Raw genomic sequence first — 20,109 nt, 5'->3', positions numbered from 1 at the left:
GCAAACTCAGATTGAGTTTGAACTTGAGTTCAAACAGATCCTGTTTTCGCTGATGCAATGGCCTTAAGCTGTAGTATGGGTGTTACGATAATAAAGAAAATAAACTGAGTGTGTCAGTGGGAGATAAATAAAAGAATCCAGTCTAACAGTTATATTAGTTTTTGTTGCGATTATGCTGAGGGGTATTATTACCTCATTTTTAATTTTTCACTGTTTTCCACAACCTATAATTAACCCAGCAGGAGTCCTAAGTTCACAATTTTATTGACAGCTCAGAAATTACTAAATGATTAGCTGTCTTTGATATGGGGTTATGAACACGAGTCGGTTCCATAAGGGATTGAATACTTGAGTAGTTTTTTTATGAATAAGGGAGTGTTTTTAAATATTGTGAAGATTGCAATAGTTTAGATTGTTATTTAATTTGATCGCAACATGCCTGCTGAGATCTGTCCATGATCGATACGGAGTGAAATGGCATGGAGGATGTAATGGCAAATGATATTGGGTGAGTTGGAATGAGTTGGCATTTGAGGCTATTAGATGGCATAGTATAGGCGGGGGTAAAGGTTGTTATTGAGGCTACAAGTCCCTATGGATGTGACTGGGGATCATGCCTTGTTGAGCAGGGTGTGAGAGTTTATTGGCTGCAAGTGGGAGAGGGCAGAGTTGGCATGATTTGGAATGGATAGAGTATGGAAAGTGGGTGGACATCTGACAGTATTAGCAACAGCAGAGACAAAGTACCAAAAAAAAAGACAAAGGTGGACTTTTTAAACAGCCTACTTTGGCACGCATTAGCTCCTGTGATCACCTCCAACCTGCACCTGGTTGGAAGGGGCACGGGGGTGTCTCATAAATTTGAGGAACAGGTGAAGCTAGCCATTTCACACTGCTACTATGTAATAACAACATGAGTAGTATTCACCATGAACAGGATGCTGCCACCAAGCCAAAAAGACATTCTGTAGTATATTGTCTGAATTTTAATACTCACGTAATGCCAGCTGGTAGATTGTGAAAAACAGAACACCCCTTCAACTGTTTGTAACAGGCAAAGAGTACTGGCTGTATTCAATCAGCCTGAGCCTGCGATAGTCTGAATGCAGTGCAGAATCACACCCAATCTTGGATACTTACTAAACAATCCTGATTGTGCTACGAAAAACAACTAATTTATTTCCATCAGTCAGGTTTGCAGTGTGGCTCTCTTGCATTTGCAAGAAGCTGCATATATTCACATATGGGGCTCTGTAACTTGCACAGACATGTTTTTTCTTGCAAACAGAAAGAACATGTCAGCACACTGTGCCTTTTTCAATTAAACAAAAGTTCGGGGACAACTGTTCACTGGTGCATTCCCCATGGCAACACTTTGACCAATTAGACTCGACTTGCCTGTTGGAACATAGACAAAAGCTTGAGGGATAACTGTTCCCAGAGAAATTCAACCCCTAACTTTCTGATGGTATGAAATGACATTTGAAATTAAACATATTGTATATAGCAGGAGATATGCAGGCATATGCCCAAGTACACCGCTGGTAGGAATGACATTTACACAGGTGTACTCTCAAACCTCTGCCAATGTGACCTACAGCCTGATGGATCTAATTTGCTTGTTTGCTTTGGACCCTCTTTGCTATTCTCACTAACAAACAGCACTGTAGCATCCTTACTGTGGAATCTCACATAATGGTTACAGCCTGCTGTTGGCCAATGCTTCATTTTCTTAAAAGCTATCCTTAATTTTTAATTCAATCACTTGTAATTTGACTTAGGCCTGTCTTTCAATTCATTACTCATCATTTCTGTCAAAATGGACTGCTGAACGCCAAACTAATTGGAAGCCACTCTGCTGAATTGTGATATGGGGGAAGGCAACCAAAGACTGTTGATTCCAGTGAGAAAACCAGTGTGTTTCTCTCCACAGAAACAGTTTCTTAGAATCCTACAGTACAGAAAGAGGCCATTTGGTGCATCAGTCTGCACCAACCACAATCCCGCTCAGGCCCTATCCCCATAACCCCACACATTTACCCTAACTTGTCCCCCTGACATTAAGGAGCAATTTAGCATGGCCAATCCACCTAACCCACACACCTTTGGAGTGTGGGAGAAAATAGGAGCACCAGGAGAAAACCCACACAGACACGGGGAGAATGTACAAACTCCACACAGACAGTGACCCAAACCGGGAATTGAACCTGGGTCCCTGGCGCTATGAGGCAGCAGTGCTTACCACTGTGCCACCCTATGATTCAATTTATTCTCCAGATCTTACAACAAGTTGCCTAAAAATAATATCGAGGCGGTGTGATTCCACACACGTTCAGAGTATCACAGGCTCAGGCTGACTGAGTACAGTCAGTACTCTTTGCTGCTGCAAACAGCTGAAGAGGTGTTCTGTTTTTTTATGATCTACCAACTTGCATAGCTGGCATCACGTGAGTGTTAACATTCAGACACCATACCTCAAAATGTCTTTTTGGCTTGGTGGCAGCATCCTGTTCATGGTAAATATGACTCATGTTGCTAATACAAAGTAGCAACAAGCCAGCAAAACCTGGCTGCACGGAGATCAGACAGCCATCTTTAAAAGGGTGTCCCAATCACAGTGGGAATAAACTTCCCCCTCAGTCCAGTACGCATGTCTCAGGGGCTCGCCTCTCCACCCCCACTCTGAGCCGGCACTTTTCTACTTCTCACCCTTCCCCCACCCATTCCAATCATCAGCCCCTTCTCTCCCTACCCCGATCGGCTCATTCTCCTTCTTCCCCCTTTCCTACACCCACTGCTCCCTTCACCGTCTCAGATCATTTGCTCCTCTCCCCCAGTCTGGGACAACACCCACCACAACTCTCCCCATTCCCCTTCCCCACCTCCAAACAGCCATCACCAGCATCACTGTTCCTCTGTCCACTCCCAGTCCACAACCAAATCTGAATCGAGCCCCCAACCTCCTCCATGACGCTCCCACTTGGCCGCACCCCTTGTCGCAAGTTTACGCTGCAACATTGGTACTCTAGGCATAGCACCAATCTGACAATGCCAAAGTGCCAGGGAGCATCTCCAGGCTATGTTCCTCTCCTCCAGGTGCTGTACACATCTTTATATGCCCCCCTGGGAGTCCCCCTGACAGGTTCATCTGTTGTAGATGACACCAGCATGACAGCACGCCAGTGCCCACTAAACATCTGGTCCCAGAGAGAGTGCTCATTATTAAAATGAGCTTCCTGAGGTCCACTGGTGAGGGGCCTGGAAGATGAAAAACTCAGAAATTCGCTGGCGTGAAGCACACACTCCAGATTTTGAGTTTGTGCCACCCTCTGTTCTGCAAATGGAGCGTGGGGGCTTAAATTTGTCCCCATAACGTTATGGCGTTCTGCTCATTTAACAGGCCTTTCTAACTATCCCCTATCACTGTTTCAGGCTTCCCAGTATGGCTGAGAAACAATCCGGATCTTGTGCCAAAATCCGCTTTCTTCTGACATGATGAGACCTTACTCCAGGAAAATCAATGGGAAGAATTTGTCAGCCCATCAGCCCTTTTTGCTATTGTCAATTAATGTTAAGGTTTACCAACAGGTTCTGGGTTTGTGATCACCTCTTTCCCATATCTGTAGTTCTATAGTTACGGCTAAGCTGTCCCACTATTTAGCTCTAGTCTTCCAGGAAGTCTCTTCCCAACTGGGGTCCACATCAAGGGGGAAGCCAAAGAATATGGAAATTGACTTTTTTCCCGCCATTTCTAGATTACCTCCTTCACTGTTTATATCATTTAGAAGTCATAGAATCATCATGGTTTCCTACAATGCAAAAAGGAGGCCATTTGGCCCATCGAGTCTGCATTGACCACAATGCTAACTCAGGCCCTATCCACACAACCCCATGTATTTATCCCAGCTAGTCCCCTGACAATAAGGGGCAATTCAACATGGCCAATCCACCTAACCTGCACATCTTTGGACTATGGGAGGAAACCCGAGTACCCAGAGGAAGCCCACAGAGACACAGGGAGAATATGCAAACTGCACACAGACAGTGATCGAAGCCAGGAATTGAACCCGAGTCCCTGACACTGCTAAACACTAATTACAAATTTTCCTTTGAGCATTGTTAAGTTTAACAAATAAGAAGGTTACTCTGAAGATTGTAGCTTTGCATTTCCATGTAGTGTGTGCTAGAATTACCAATTTCTTCTCTTTGTCACATCTACCATCTGGCAGGCTGAGAATTAATTTTACCTTTGCTGAAGTTTCAAAGCAGCTGACAAACCCATGATCCTTGCAGAACTGTTCCATTTTTCCAGGATTAGCAGATAAGAACTCACTCCCTTGATCACATTTGTTTGCCAGTAGGACAACGGAGACAGGTTTGCCATTGGGTAAAGTCAATTTTGAGTCTAAATCATCTTTCCATTTGGACACGGCCTCAAATGTTGCAGCTCGTGTAACATCGAAGACAATAAATGCTCCAAAGGCCTCTCTGTAGTAGACTCTCGTCATGTTCCCAAATCGTTCTTGACCTAGAGAATAAAGGACACTGGGATTTATATGAAGGAAGAAGAAAGGAAGCCTCTGATGGGTCAATAAGTGTACCCCCTCAAGATCAGACCACTTTCAGAGATTTGCAAATGAAGATTGTTTCTGTTCGTTCTCCTGCACTGTCTGATGAGCATCACGATATGAATTAGAAACATTGATTCTCCCAGCTTGCTGTGCAGCTTTGTAGTGCAATAGGCCTGGAGACTCATGTGGAGGCCGTTTAGCTGACTCCCCACTGGGCACCAAGGCCTCCACATATCTCCAGCCACTGGATTTCTGGTGCCATCAATTCCATGCCAGAAATCGGTACGGAGCTGTACAATTTATTTAAACTGGAATTTAAATCTCATTGGTGGGCCCAAGACTGAGGTTTCCAGCCCCGTTAGTCTCTCTTTCCCCCTTTTGCATCACCCCCCCTCCCATTCCAGGAGTGTTTCATTCCAGCAGCATTCACAATAGCTCCCCACTTGCAGGAAGCTGGCAGCCTGATCCTGCTAGAGTGAAGGGAGGGCCATCGAGGCCCCTCAGGATGTCTGATGGGTGCCCCTGGGCATTTTCAGCTTAGCAGTGCCAGCCTGGCCCACTCACTGAAACTGCCCAAGGGGCAAAGTGGCAATGTCCTGTCAGCATCATGGCATTGCCAAGGGGGCAAGGCCAGGAATCCCACTGTCACTCTTAGTGACAGAGGGAGAGAGGCCAGCAATTGGGGTGATGGGGAGGCGCAAGCTATTGTGACCCTTGCAGGAGTGGTCAAGACTGGCCTGGACACGTCCAGGAGTTGGGGAGGTCTGTATGCCAGCATTGTGGGGTCATGGGGGTTGTGGGTTGGGAGATGTCTGGCTAGTGATCGGGAGACTGACAGTGTGGGGCTACTGCTGTCCACGTGCTGCTATGCTGCCTGTCTCTCCAGCAGGAAAAGACCCTGCACACAGATATTTTGCATGATTCATGCTAGGGCACTCTGTAATGCACAGAGCGTGGGAGATTCATTTTTGAAAATCCTGCTGAAAAAACCAGTGGGATTTACTCCAGGTTTTACGTAAATACAACAATTAGAATTTTTGGGAGAATCCCAGCCATCACCATATGCAATACAATACAGAACATATCTAAAATGTATATAAAACAACACACAAGTTTGTCAAATTTGCAGTGCATATGAGACCTTTTTCACTTGCAGCAAACAGAAGTTATGCACAAAAATTATTTAACCAGATGCAAAGATTTATAAAATCAGTATACAATATCCTCTGAAATTTGCTTGCAGTTTCATTCAAACTATTACTGTTGTTGCATACTAAACAATGCTGCCTTTGGATAGCCTCTATCACATACAATTACATGCCACTGTCCATCTTAAATATATAAGACAATTTATTAGTACATTATTTCTGTTGCAGTATAATACTAAAACAATATTTTATGTACCAGCTCCTTTGGGTGTTTGCCTTTCAGAAGTTAGAACAAGATGCCTTGGCTATTAGTTGCAAGATTAGGGCGGCATAGGGTGACAGTGGTTAGCACAGCTGTCTGACAGCGTCAGGGACAGAGGTTCAATTCCAGTCTCGGGTCACTGCGTATAGTTCGCACATTCTCCCCGTGTCTGCATTGGCTTCCTCTGGGTGCTCCGGTTTCCTCTCACACTGCAAAGAGGTGCAGGTTAGATTGATTGACCAAGCTAAGTTGCCCCTTCACTTGTGTTAGGAGGATTATAAAAGGTAAATAGATGGGGTTAAGAGGATAGGGCTTGGGTGGGATTGTGGTCGGTGCAGACTTGATGAGCAAATGGCCTTCTGCACTGTAGGGATTCTACATCACTGCAGGATGTTTTGAAAATCATGATTATACAAGATCATCTTAACTCATGAGTATAAAGGATAATTAAACTATGTCACAACAATGCAATATTATGAAATGATTGTAATGATGAATATGGAGAAATTCTTGTAGCTCATGAATATTCAGCTCCATGGCTTCTTCATTTAATTAAAAGAATGGAAATCATGTCCAATATATTTCCAAGTTTCTGACATCTGACTCTCCTATAAACAAAGTCAGAAAACATTCTTACTATTTCAATATTTGCTAGCTTTTAACTATACTGAGATTGTTATAGTACACTTTGTTACATGCATCAAATTAACATCAGTTCATAGTTTAAACACTGATTAATGAATGATGCATGATCGATTTGTATTAAATAAATCAACTGACTGAATGAAAAGAGGTCAGCAATGATTTATTAGGTTTTATCAATGTAATGTCAATTAGAAAGATACAAAGAGTATAATACAGGACCGTTATTCTAAACACCAGTTGCTGGAGTACCTCATGTCCCCGTGTGCTTCTCCACTCTGAAAAGTTGAATGAAACATAGAAGTAACTCATTCAACATCTTGAGACTTTTCCATCATTCAGTGAAATTGGGGCTGATATGCATCTCAACTCCATCCATCTCATTTAGCTCCACCTCTTTTTATACCTACGTCTTGCAAAATGTGGCCATCTCAAATTTAATCTTAGTAATTCTGCTACCATCTGTTTGTTGGGCGAGAACTTCACACTTCTACTACAATTTGCATGAAGCAATGTTTCCTGAATTTCCTTCAGAATTGTCCTATTTAAAAGATTAATTGCCCTAGCCCAAGAATTGCCCAATGGAAAAGATTTTGAAGCAAAGGTTTGTTCATGTAGGTAGAGGTGGGGTTGCTACCTTTGCAGTCTGTACACTTTTCTTAGAAGATGGTAGATAAAGAATAGAAGCAGGGAAAGGACATTATACTCCTCAAGCTTGTTCTGCCATTCAACTGGATCAGGGTTAATCTTCTACCTTAATGCAATTTTATTGCACTTACCCCAATATCTCTTGGTACCTTTAATATTTAGAAATCTATTAATTCTCAGACTTTAATATAGTAAATGACTGAGCTTCCACAGTCCAAGTACAGAATCCCCAAGCCGCAATATGTATTCTTGACCATGAGCCCAGACAGTGAGAGAACACCTGCACATTAGGCTCTCTGAACTTTGCTATCAATTTCACAATGTTTGCGGGAACAAGTGAAGTGGTTTTTGAAACCTTGAAGCACCTGGATGATTAATGCTTTTATTCGTCTGCAGTCCAGGCTTTTTTTTTCCAAAGATAGGAGAAGGTTTGTCAATAAATTACCTTTTCTCAAAGCTTTTTTTTAATACACATCCCACTTACACACTACAGTGTTCATTGTTTCTAGAAAGTGTACAGTAGATCAATGGACATGAAGCATCATAACCTTGGCATGGGGACATGAAACACCAAAGCAAGGTGGTTGGAGGGACATGAGAGGCTGTGTGAAAGGGCAGAGCATGCCAAAGGGGCATGAAGGGACATGGGGGTGGGTGAAAAGGTAAAGCTCATCATTGGGAGCATGGGATGGGTGGAAGGGCAGGGCGGGGCATGAGTCTGTATTTTCTCTCTCCCTCCTTTCTTAAATAATGGGATTGCATTTGCTACCTTCCAATCTCAGGAAGTATTCCAAAATCTAAAGAATCCAAGAAATCTATCAACATCTCTTTCAACACTCTGATGTAGATCATCAACTCCAGGGGATTAATAAATCTTCAATCCTATTAATTTCTCCTGTACTCTTTTTTAAATAACACTTATTCCTTCCCATGCTGCATTCTTGCTGGTCCTTTGGTTTTCTAGTGATATAATTGAAGGATGCCTGTGCAGTTGCTACTGATAGTTGATTCACCATGGACAAATCGCACCAAGTTTGCATTCCACAGCTAGAAGTAACACTACAAACAAATTTTTCTCCTTTGTATCTCTACTCTATCAATTCCTTTTAAAATTATGAAAATCTCAAGACAAATCACCCTTCACCATCTATATTATAGGGAATACAAGTCTAATTCATGTAATTGTGCCTCATAACCTAATTCTTAGGGTGCTGGTGAATCTACTCTGAACCCTTTCCAAGTCTCATTTAAGATGTGGTGTTCTGAAATGTGTCCAGCACTGCAAAGATAGTAAACCATCCCTTTTATATTCTAATCCTCAAGTTGCAGAAGCTAATATTCCATTATCCCTTTTGATTTATTTTTGTATTACTGCATTTTAATAACGTGTACATAGACCCTAAATCTCTTTGGGCCACCACTATTCCCAGACTTTCAGTATTTAAATACTTGTAAGTATAAGTTTGGAGTACTTATCCATTATCTCTATTTTGTCCACTACCAGCTAATCTATAGACATTCTCCTGTGCCCTAGTTAATTATTGCCTCAGAAAATTAAATATGATCTACCCTTTGCAAATTCATGCTGGTTCTCTCTGATCAGCTCAAAGTTCCCTCAAACGGTCTCTGTGGTACCAGCTCGATCAGGCCCCGCCCAGCCATAGCGACAGTGAAAACCACACCCCCAGATTGTCTTTGCACAAAACGCACTAAAATCTGGAAAGAAAATCTGACTGTACAGCTGGAGAGCGGTGTGGCTTTATCACCTCAGCCAGCAAGCTGGGCACCAAGAGGAAGATTCCGCCCAATGCTTTACTTTTTACCGAGAAAGCAAAAACTAATTCCCCCAGTAAAATAAACTTGAATTGATGCAAAAGCATAATTGCCTGTCTCATGATCTCATTACGTTTCTCAAATGGCTGTATCTTTCTCATCAATATTAAATAGAACGCCAACCTTTAAAAGAGGCACGGTTGCTTGCCCTGATTTGATTTGTAATAACTAAAACTAAATGTTTTTTCCAGTAAACTATGGCTGCAACTTGAAGCCTAATGGTCTGTAACTAATGTGTCAAGCTTAAACTCAATGGGAGGGAATATTCCCATATCACCAGCCATAGGGGCAGTCAGAGCATGCAAAGATCTGTTGACATCAGGTGGGATGTTCCGGTTTTGGAGTGAGTGCGGCTGGAAAATCCAACCCAATGAGTAGGACAAAACCTACGTAGCAAGGTGTCATAAAGTACTAAGGGACAATGCAATAGAAGTTGATTGGTTCACCCATTCATGAAAAGGGCACAGTTGCACAAGCTCTTGTGTGAATCAAAGGCAGTCATGAGTCACCACCTCCTGTAACACCAGGAGAGCAGGATGCAAGAGTAGAAATTCTCATCTTTACGTTCGACTACCAGAAAGATCTATTCCTTCATATTCAACCGACCCATAGACCTGAGCCAGGCAGCATGGTGGCATAGTGGTTAGCACTGCTGCCCCACAGTGCCAAGGACCCGGCTTCGATCACTGTGTGGAGTTTGCATGTTCTCCCCATGTGGGAGAAAACCAGAGGAAACAATCTGAAAGATGTGCTGGTTAGGTGCATTGGCCATGCTAAATTTTCCCTCCAGTGTTTGTTCAGGTGCACTGAGTGTGGCGACTAGGGGATTTTCACAGTAACTCCATTGTAGCGCTAATGTAAGTCTGCTTGTGACGCTAATAAATAAACTTTAAAAAGCTCACTAAATATTCCAGGCATGCTCCATCAAGGTCCATGCCAATTCAAAACGAAGGGAATCTCATCACTCCAGATCTGGTAAGGTACTTTACATGAGGAAAGGCAACCTGAAGATCAAAATTGATGTTCCTTTAAAGGCTTTTAATCAGGTTAAGTGTTGGGGGAAGACCAGTTGGATAGAATGACACCCTCCCCCTCAAAGGGCAGGGGGAGGAACACTTTCGGGGTTATTACCACAGATTACTTAAACCTACATTCCGGCACAAGAAGCGAGAGTAACATGAGCAGAAAGAAGGAAAATCTGCCTGTGACTGAATGTGGACCTTCCCAACTAATACTGGTGTTCTCAGCCCTGGTCAGGGGCCAATTGGGAATCTATTTTCCTGCCGTATTCACCACAATGCTGTCCAATTTGAACAAACTGTTTTCCTTTGAACAGAGGATGAATCCATGCCTTAAATACTTTTTAGTTGTATTGCTTCTTACAGTGTTTAGCTACTTCTAAGTTGAAAAGAATGAGATGACATAACGGAACCAACAAGCACTTCTGTTTTTCCAAAAGGATTAAAATGGCTGCTTTTTTTTCCCCTTCCAGACTCAAGAACTATGAATTCTGGGGGAAAATAGACACTAGCAATGAACCAAAACCTGAAAAATGCTGGATAAACTCAGCAGATCTGGCAGTATTTATGGAGAGAGAAACAGTTAAATGTTGTTTCGGATCTAAATAACCTTCTACAGAGCAATGAAAGTCATGTTTCATACATTAGCTACAGCACATCCTGGTGACCCTCATGGGACATCATAAACACAATTGAGGATGATTCCCAAATTTTTAAAAGAGGCTGTCAACTTCAGGATTGGTGACAACCATTAGAATAGCCTTATGGGTTATGGGGAGGGGAGGTTGGGTGGAGGGGGTGAGAAAGAAGTTGCTTGATCAGAAAGAGGTATGGACATCAGTGCAAACTAGGGAATATACATGCTGGAAAACAACATTTGTAAAAGATATACAGAGTACTGATACGGAGGAATGTTAAAAAGAATGCAGTAAACAAATTATTAGAATTGAAAATAACTGGCATGAAGCTGCATTGTGAGTAATAGGCGAGACAAATATTGGACTGCAGGGAAGAATTTCCAAGAGCTAAGTGTTTTCATTCCTACTGTGTTTACTGGTAAACAAAACAGGCTGGATTTTCTGGTTTTCAGCTGGGTGAGGGAGACGGAACGGAAAGTGAGTGATCCGCTCGCTCCCTAGCCCCTGCTGTCTCGGCATGGTGTATCAAGCATCGTCTGTTTTATGGCCAACCAATGCCTGAAAAAAAAATGGAGTGGACAACGAAAATTACCTACAATTGGGTCTTTCACAAGCTCAATAACTTGTTAATTGCTCATTTCAAAATAGTATGTGGGTGTCTAATTTCTGTGCCTGCTTGCCTCCTGGAATATGGAGACTAGTGAATTTCTGACGCACCATCATTCCGCTGTATTTTATATATGCGTGTGTGGTGGGGATGGGGCAGTATAACTCCAGACCAACTTGTTCTTCATTAAAGGGGACAGCATGGAACTCATGGTGGACCCTCCACCCTTCAAACCATGAGCAACTAATAACATATGCACAAGGTAACATCACTCTAAGGGACATCTCTAAAGCAATGAGGACTGGATGGGAGCACAGCTTGAGATTTATGCCACTAGCCAGAATTACTATGAGTTGCATGAATATAGCCACACACACTAATAGTGCTCATATACTAATTAGAACGACAAGTGAAAATCAAAGCTAGTTAGTGTGTTACTAACTTTCAATAGATTACCAGCCACTTTTAAAACTGAAGTAATGGAGGTATACATAATCCAGGCACAGAAGTGCACCAGGCTACAATGCTGACAGATATGAAGGGTTGGCTGGTACATAGCTAAGTTAGATTCAAAGTTTGGTTGGTCTGCTTTCTAATGGAAGCTGATAATAAGCCAGTTCTTTACTGGGGGTCATTTCTTTTTGCACATGACAGTAGGATTGTGGTCTGGATTTTCACAGCATCGCGGAGACTCTGTGACATCCCACCTATGGGAAATTTGACCCCGGTAAGAAGTCTCACAACACCAGGTTGAAGTCCAACAGGTTTATTTGGTAGTACCTGACTTTAACCTGGTGTTGAGACTTCTTACTGTGTTTACCCCAGTCCAACGCCGGCATCTCCACATCAAACCTGACCTCAACAGGGTCATCTGAACTAGGTACAGAGTTCAAAAGACCCCATTTTCACTGCAGTAAGAGACTTATCATGCAATGTGGGACTTATTAACCTTTATATAAAGTCATAAATTCTCATGAAGGATAAATAAGATCTGTATAGCTGTCAAGCAACCGAGTTGTTTAAATGGCTGAGCCTTTGAAAATTGCTAAAAAAATCAGCTTGAGAGTTGAAAAAATATGTTCTAGCAATTTCAATAACTGTTGGTATAACCCAAAGTGCTATCACAGCATTACTATTACTGAACTGTTGTTTTCCACAGCCCCTCTTCATCAGGGAGGAGCTGAATGCTCACAGTTTGATTTACAGTTCAAAGGGGCATTAGTTGTATTTGATGTGGGGCTATGAATATCAATGTTTGATTTTTATAATAGATTAACTATTTGACGGGACTCAAATGAATGTGTTTTCGTAAATGAGTTATTTTATATCGCAAATTATATTTACATAGTGTAACATCTATAATAGTGACATGTCAATAAGACATGGGATAAATCAGGGGCTATGTAAGTTAAACTTTATTCTTTTTTGCTCACTTAAAAATGAACTTTGCTGAACCAGAATACAGCTGCGGCAAGTCACCTTATGTCTGAAACTGTAAGGTTACTACTAAGAAGTTATACGGATTTCACTGGAGACATGCCCTGGCATATTGCCCATGGAATCCCACATCGGTAACTGCCATGGTCCATTTTGAAAAGGAACTATTGAACGAAATTAGACATCATTTGCATCTTTACAAGCTTGCTCCTTTATCAGCATGCAGGCATTCACCAAGATAACAGCTACCTGGAACACGATCATCAAAATGGATAATGGCCTCTTTCAGGGACCAATGACTGAAATCAGTCATAAAATAAAAGCCTAATCGAGACACCAGATAAACATCCTTTATAACACCGCTGTGGAGAAAGAAGGTCACACAACTCGAGTGATCATTTTAAAATCTCTGTATGGAGTTGAGAGCTCAGCAGCAGTGCAATCCATTGGTTTAACTCCAACCTATAGGCATCAAAAAGTAGGACTCCATACTGCCTGCTACCAGACTGAGCATTTTCAAAGCACCTCTCTCTGGAAGTCATCGCCTGCCTAGTAGACCAAGTCTCTGAATACAAACCTCATCTCACTACCATCTTTGAAGGAATTCTGTACTTCAGCCAGGAACCCACCTGAAATGGAACATCAGTGAGGGAACTCCCTCTGGAGTTGGACTTTCTGAACTCTGGCAAGCACATGAAACAATTTCCATTTCTGTTCTTTTTTACATTAAGTTATTCAAAGTACAAAGAACAGTACAGCGCAGGAACAGGGCCTTTGGCCCACCAAGCCTGTGCCATTACATGATACCTTTCTAAAAAAGACCTTTTATCTCTAAGTGGTCCATATCCCTCTATTCATGTATGTAAAGTGCCTCTTAAACATTACTATTGTATCTGCTTCCACCAACTCCTCTGGCAACACATTCCAGGCACTTACCACCCTCTGTGTAAAAGGTTTGCCTCTTACATCCCCTTTAAACTTTCCCCCTTTTACTTTAAACCTATGTCTCTTAGTAATTGACATTTCTAACCTGGGAAAAAGACTCCAACTATCTATGCCTCTCACAATCTTGTAAACTGCTATTAGGTCTTTCCTCAGCCTCCAAGGTGAAAAACAAAGTTTGTCTAATCTCCTGTCATAGCTAATACCTTCCAAACCAGACAAGTAAACCTTCTCCAAAGCCTCCATATCCTTTTGATGGTGTGGCCACCAGAACTGTACGCAATATTCCAAATGTGGCCTAACTAAAGTGCTATATAGCTGGAACAAGACTTGACAAATTTTATACTTTATGCCCCAATGATGAAGGCAAGTACATCTTATACCTTCTTGACCTCCTTATCCACTTGTGTTGCCTCTTTCAGGGTACTATTGACCTGTACTCCTAGATCCTTCTGTATGTTAGTATTTCTAAGGATTCTGCCATTTACTGCATATGTCCCCCTGCATTAGACCTTCCAAAATCTTCATCTTGTATTTGTCTGGATTAAATTCCATTTGACATTTCTCTGCCCAAATCTCCAGCCAATCTACATCCTGCTGTATCCTCTGGCAATCCTCCTCACTATCCGCAGTTCCCTCAATCATTGTATCATCCACAAAATTATTAATTAGACCACTTACATTCTCCTCCAAAATCACATATATACTACAAACAGAGGTCCCAGCACAGATTCCTGTGGAACACATTGGTCACAGATCTCCAGTTAGAAAAACACCCTTCCACTACAACTCTCTGTATTCTATGACTAAGCCAGTTCTATATCCATCTTATTCAGAATTATAAAAGCTCACTTTTTAATCCTCTTTTGTATACGTGTATGTATGTATACGTGCGTGCCCCAATGTGTGAATAAACTCAACTTCTGATTCAATCCAAGCTGTTGTGTGTCCTTTTAAAAATCGACTGCACAAACACAGGGCTTGTAGAATAAATATCACAGCTTATTTTTAAAAATAGAAGCAACTCTTCTCGTGTACAGATGAGAGAATAAGGTAGTTCAGTTTTGCCTTGTTCCTTTATTTCATCTCAGAATGTTTCCTATGGTTGGCCCACAATGGATACCTTTCCTATACAGGATGCATAAACAATATAAATCTTTTCCCTCCTGCTCTCAAAGGCTAAACATACTCATAGCCAACTTCAACTCAACATAATGAAGGATTCTGAAAACATAAATGCTTCCAATTCCGATCTGATACAAACCAGGGAGCACCATGAGGGTATGCCCTGCAGTTGTTGAATGTGTGGAATAACAGAGAAACCAATTAACTGTATGCCAGAGGCAGCTCTGTGCAACCAAGTAGCCTCAGGTAAGTGTCAATAAGTGCAAACTCTTAAAGCAATGATTTCACAGCAACCTCAATGAAGGACATCACTGGTAATATAGTTGCAGCACAACATTCAACATGTGTCATTACATTCACAACTATAATGGACAAGTAATGGGCAGCATGTCATACATAAAGACCGGAATTTTACCACTTCACCTGTCCCAGAATCGGGGCAAGATTGTAAAATCCCATCTATATTGACCAGCCCAGCAAGAAAGGGATCAACTACTTCCCAAAATTTTTTAATCGCATTATCATCATTGCATCTACATCTAGTAACATCTTGGGAGTCACCACTAACCTAGAATCTTAATGAAACCTAACAAATGCACCTTGCTGGCTCATTTTCAGGAATAGAAGGACTGGGAGCACAAGACATAGCAACTGGAGTAGGCATTCAACCCTTCAAATCTGGCCTGCTACTCCATAAGAATTTGGCTGATTTGATTGTGGTCTCTTAAAAGCTCTTCAAGTGTCAAAGACTCTTTGACAAGAGTCAAACTAGGAGTTATGATAGGATACATTCATGAATGATTGAGGCCACAACACTCAAAGTTTGATACCATCCAGGACAGAGAAGTCTGTTGATCAATGACATGGGGATGGCACAGTAGCACAGCAGTTAGCACTGCTGCTTCACAGCACCAGGGTCCCAGGTTCGATTCCCAGCTTGGGTTACTGTGTGTGGAGTTTGTATGTTCTCCGCGTGTCTGGCTGGGTTTCCTCCGGGTGCTCTGGTTTCCTCCCACATTCTGAAAGACATGCTGATTAGGTGCATTGACCTGAACTGTGGCAACTAGGGGAATTTCACAGTAACTTCATTGCAGTGCTAATGTAAGCCTTACTTGTGACTAATAAATAAAACAAGCAACACTTCCAGCAGTCTCAATATCCAGTTTGGCAATTTTGGTTGGAATATGTACAATTGACAAGTATGTAGCAACTTATCAAGTTTGCTTTGCTAGCGTCTCATGCACAGAAACTTCAACTGCCAAAACACACAACAGCACCAATGTCCACTATATGTGTCAGGGATCCCACTGTATTTAACTGAACAGATATTACCATCCCTCCATCATCACCAGATTTAAATCTTGGAATTTACTGTGCCTACCAATGACACCTGATACTCCGATGAAAAAAATTGCTATTGCGTGCTATTCACTCTGTCACTAGTGTAATGAAACATCCAAATCTGTGCTTTTCTTAAGCCCCATAACCCTGGTCTGACCTTAAATAAGGTACGAACTTTTGACTTTAGAAAGGCTGTCAAGACCTTGCAGACGGTGCAGAGGAAATTTATTGAAACGGTAACACAGTTGAGGCACTCATGCGGAAAGATGAAAAAATCCAAATTGTTTCCCTTGAAGCAAAGAAATTTAAGGGTGAGTTTCATAGGGACTTCCACAATTAGGACGATTTTGAATAGGAAGAATGGTTTTCACCAGAAAAAGGGTTGGTAACCAGAAAGATAATTTGACAAAAGAGCCAGTTGGGGAGAGGAAGGGGATTTTTAAAAAAAAAATCATAAAATCCCTACAATGCAGGAGACGCCATTCGGCATATTGAGCCTGCATGAATAACAAACCCCCTAACCCTAGATATTTAGCTTGGCCAATCAACCTAACCCGCACATCTTTGGAGTGTGGGAGGAAACTGGAGCACCCAGAGGAAATTTGATGGGAACATGCAACCTCCGCACTGACAGTTGCCCAAGGCCAGAATTGAACCCCGGTGCCATGAGGCAGCAGTGCTGACCACTGTGCCACCACACCATGCCTTAGCAAATTCTTATGATTTTTTGGGGTGGGGGGGGGCGCATGGAGGGTGCTGGAAGATGATTCAAATCAAAAGTAGATGCTGCTTTAAAAAGGAAAACATTGCAGAACTATGAGGAAAGATCAGACAACTGAGACTAACTGTATAACTTTTTCAAAGAGTTATCACAGAAAAAAGATGGGCTGAGTGGTCTTCCATGTTGCACGATTCTATTATTCAATGATTCAATTTTACTGCTCAGATGAAAAATGCAAGAAGAATTCATTAATAATGAGCTCAAATGTGTGAAAAAGTTGTGCATTTTCTGCAAGTGTTAATTTATCTATGACTATTGTTAATCACTAACAACGCTTCAGGCAGCAGCAAACAGGGATAAACAGTACTTTGACCGACTTTACCAATCTCTACCAACTTTGCAAAGAATTGTGGTCAATAAATTTTAGCCTCAATCATCAGATCTAAAGTTCACACTTTTGACAAAAAATACAAAACAAATGGTGTTTCTGAATTAATCCACTTGTGTAATATTAATGCAACCCCAAAGTTACTTTGAATCTGATGGATAAAAGAAAAATTAACGTGGCAAACCTCTTGGTTGTTCTTTGCATTTTCTTCTGTTTCCGCCCCCCCTCCATGATTTACTAGTGGGATTTATCAGCTGAGTGGCTTGATCACATGCTAATCAATAATCCCTTTGTTTCCAGCCAAAACTGGGACCAAAATCTTAATTTGATGTCAAGCAGCTATTAAAAAACTAGTTATAGATCCACAAGAATGTAAACTTTCAACATTATTACATTTCAAGGACAGAAACTTAGACAACAAAGTTATCATTGTTAGAAATTCTAAAGCTGTGGTCATACCAGCTGACTGTAATTAGGAAGGGGAAAACAATCAATTCTTTGCATTCTCCATTGATTAAATAGAGAACATATGAAATACTTTGCAAAATGGCACACAACATTCCCACATATATGCACAAGACACATGCAAGATGACACACAAATTTCCACAAACCCACATGGCTCAGTGGTTAGTGCCAGGAGCCCGAGTTCGGTTCCGGCCTCGAGTGATTATCTGTGTGCAGTTTTCACGTTCTTCCCATGTCTGTGTGGGCTTCTGAATGCTGAGGTTTCCTCCCACAATCCAAAAGATGTACAGGTTAGGTTGACTTGCCCGTTAGTGTCACATGATATATAGGTTAGGGGGATTAATGGGGTCAATGCGTGGGGTTATGGGGTAAATCTGGGTAAGAGCCAGTGCAGACTCAATGGGCAGAATGGCCTCCCTCTGTACTCTAGGGATTCTTTGATTTTATTAAATGGAGGCGACAAGGGTTTCACCCGCTGACTGGAGAGGCAATGAGACCCCTTAGTGCATCTTTTCAGGAAGGTCAGCAGAATTTAGTGCTCAGACACTTCAGGCACCGGTTTCCATCCCCAGGATGAAGGGCCCTGAAGACAAGAGTCCCACTGCTGAGAGCCGCCAGTCAGTCAGTCAGAAGCTGTCAGTTTTTCAAAGTAAGAAGGCTCACAACACCAGGTTAAAGTCCAATAGGTTTATTTGGTAGCACAAGCCACTAGCTTTTGGAGTGTTGCTCCTTCATCAGGTGAGTGGGAGATCTGTTCACAAACAGGGCATATAAAGACACAAACTCAATTTACAAAATAATGGTTGGAATGCGAGTCTTTACATGTAATCAAGTCTTAATCAACTTTAAGGAAACCTTGGCTTGAAATTGAGATCTTGGGTGTGTGTATGTCTGTGACAGCCATTGTTTTAATATCCAGTACTTTGCATTTTTAATGTATCTTCATTAGACCTATGAGTTTCAATGGGTGCCTGGATTATTGGAAATGTCTCTCTCTTCTCACCCCCTGCAGGTGATTTGTTGGATTCTGGCCTTTACTTTGTAATATGGTCTTGCACTTTTATGATGTGGGTATGCCGGTGTTGGACTGGCGTAAACACAGTAAAAAGTCTGACAACACCAGGAGAACTCTCCATTCACCTGACGAAGAGGCAGTCCCCTCGAAAGCTTGTGAGTATATTATCAAATAAATAGGTTGGACTAAAACCTGGTGTTGTCAGACTTTTTACTGTGCTTGCACTTTTAAGCAGCTTGCTCTGTTTGAGACAAATCACAAAATTTTAATTCAATTAAAAATTGAAAAAAAAATACTTTCAAAAATAAATGGGGCATAGCCTTGCAAAAATATATGCACAAATTCCGATTGTGTGCAAGGGGATAATATTGCATGTAATGACAATACTCATGATGTTTGCTATCTTCAGGGAATTTAGGAAAGCCAGTAATCTAAATGACAGACAAATCATACATCTCACAGCCACCACTTGAACCGAGTACTTGTACAGACACAAACATTGAATAATATCATCATGATGGTGTTGAGATAAAAGCAAATGCACTGACCATATGCACCACTCACATGGAAACAAAACAAAATGTTGTCATCTTTTGGTCTGTGTGTCTTTTATATTGCCAAAACAGTGTCAAAATTAAAAATGCAAGACGGACTCCTTGATGTCCCCTGTGATTGCACAGTGCTTCTATAACATGTTAAAATTGAGGGAAATGGGATAATGTATGCCAGGTGTCCATCTTCATTATAAGCCTCTGTAAATCAAGCAACACAACACATTCACAGCCTTGACTGGTTAGCTTCAACACCTTTTATGCACTTTCATTCAGCAATTCAAAGAATAAACATTCAAAGGAATAGCTGAGTGGAGACTTTGCAAATTGAGTTTAGTGATGAAGTAATTGTATGCCCTCATTGACAGCATAATTTAAATCCTTGAAGCACTCTTTAGATAATCAAGCAAATATCCTGAGGAGCCAGTTACCAGATATGAAGCTTCTGAGTGTCGAATTCAGTGTGTGTGGCTCAGGAGGAGGTCTGCAAATTATTTCAATATAATGAATCAGCTTTTCTTATTAACACACACTGTCCTTGGGGTTTGGGGGCAAACTTGTATGAAAAACAGAGATAATGAGAACTGATGGTTTATAGTACTGTGAAAAGCCTTCACATTGCGCATGAATGTTGAAGGGTGGTGTTCATAAGTGTGAAACTACTGGGAGATAACCATCATAGGGGGTGGGATGCAGAAGGATTCCCTGTTACGTGTCACATTATAGGTATATTACAAACCATGTACTTCATGTT

The 20,109-nt window shown here is 41.6% G+C and overlaps 1 protein-coding gene across 1 annotated transcript in view; it reads right to left on the bottom strand.

The window, feature by feature from the left end:
* Positions 1–20,109, bottom strand: part of LOC145348929 (ras-related protein Rab-38-like) — a 59,055-nt gene that overhangs the window by 29,288 nt on the left and 9,658 nt on the right. Inside the window, exon 2 of the mRNA XM_080197022.1 lies at positions 4,248–4,528. Coding sequence (XP_080053148.1) covers positions 4,248–4,528 — 281 coding nt within the window. The remainder of the gene's footprint in view (positions 1–4,247; positions 4,529–20,109) is intronic.

Source organism: Carcharhinus amblyrhynchos, chromosome 10 (assembly GCF_965287045.1).
Source record: "Carcharhinus amblyrhynchos chromosome 10, sCarAmb.v2.hapA, whole genome shotgun sequence".
Lineage (NCBI taxonomy): Eukaryota > Metazoa > Chordata > Chondrichthyes > Carcharhiniformes > Carcharhinidae > Carcharhinus > Carcharhinus amblyrhynchos.
Note: the sequence above shows the minus strand (reverse complement) of the source record. Positions and strands in the feature narration are given on the sequence as shown.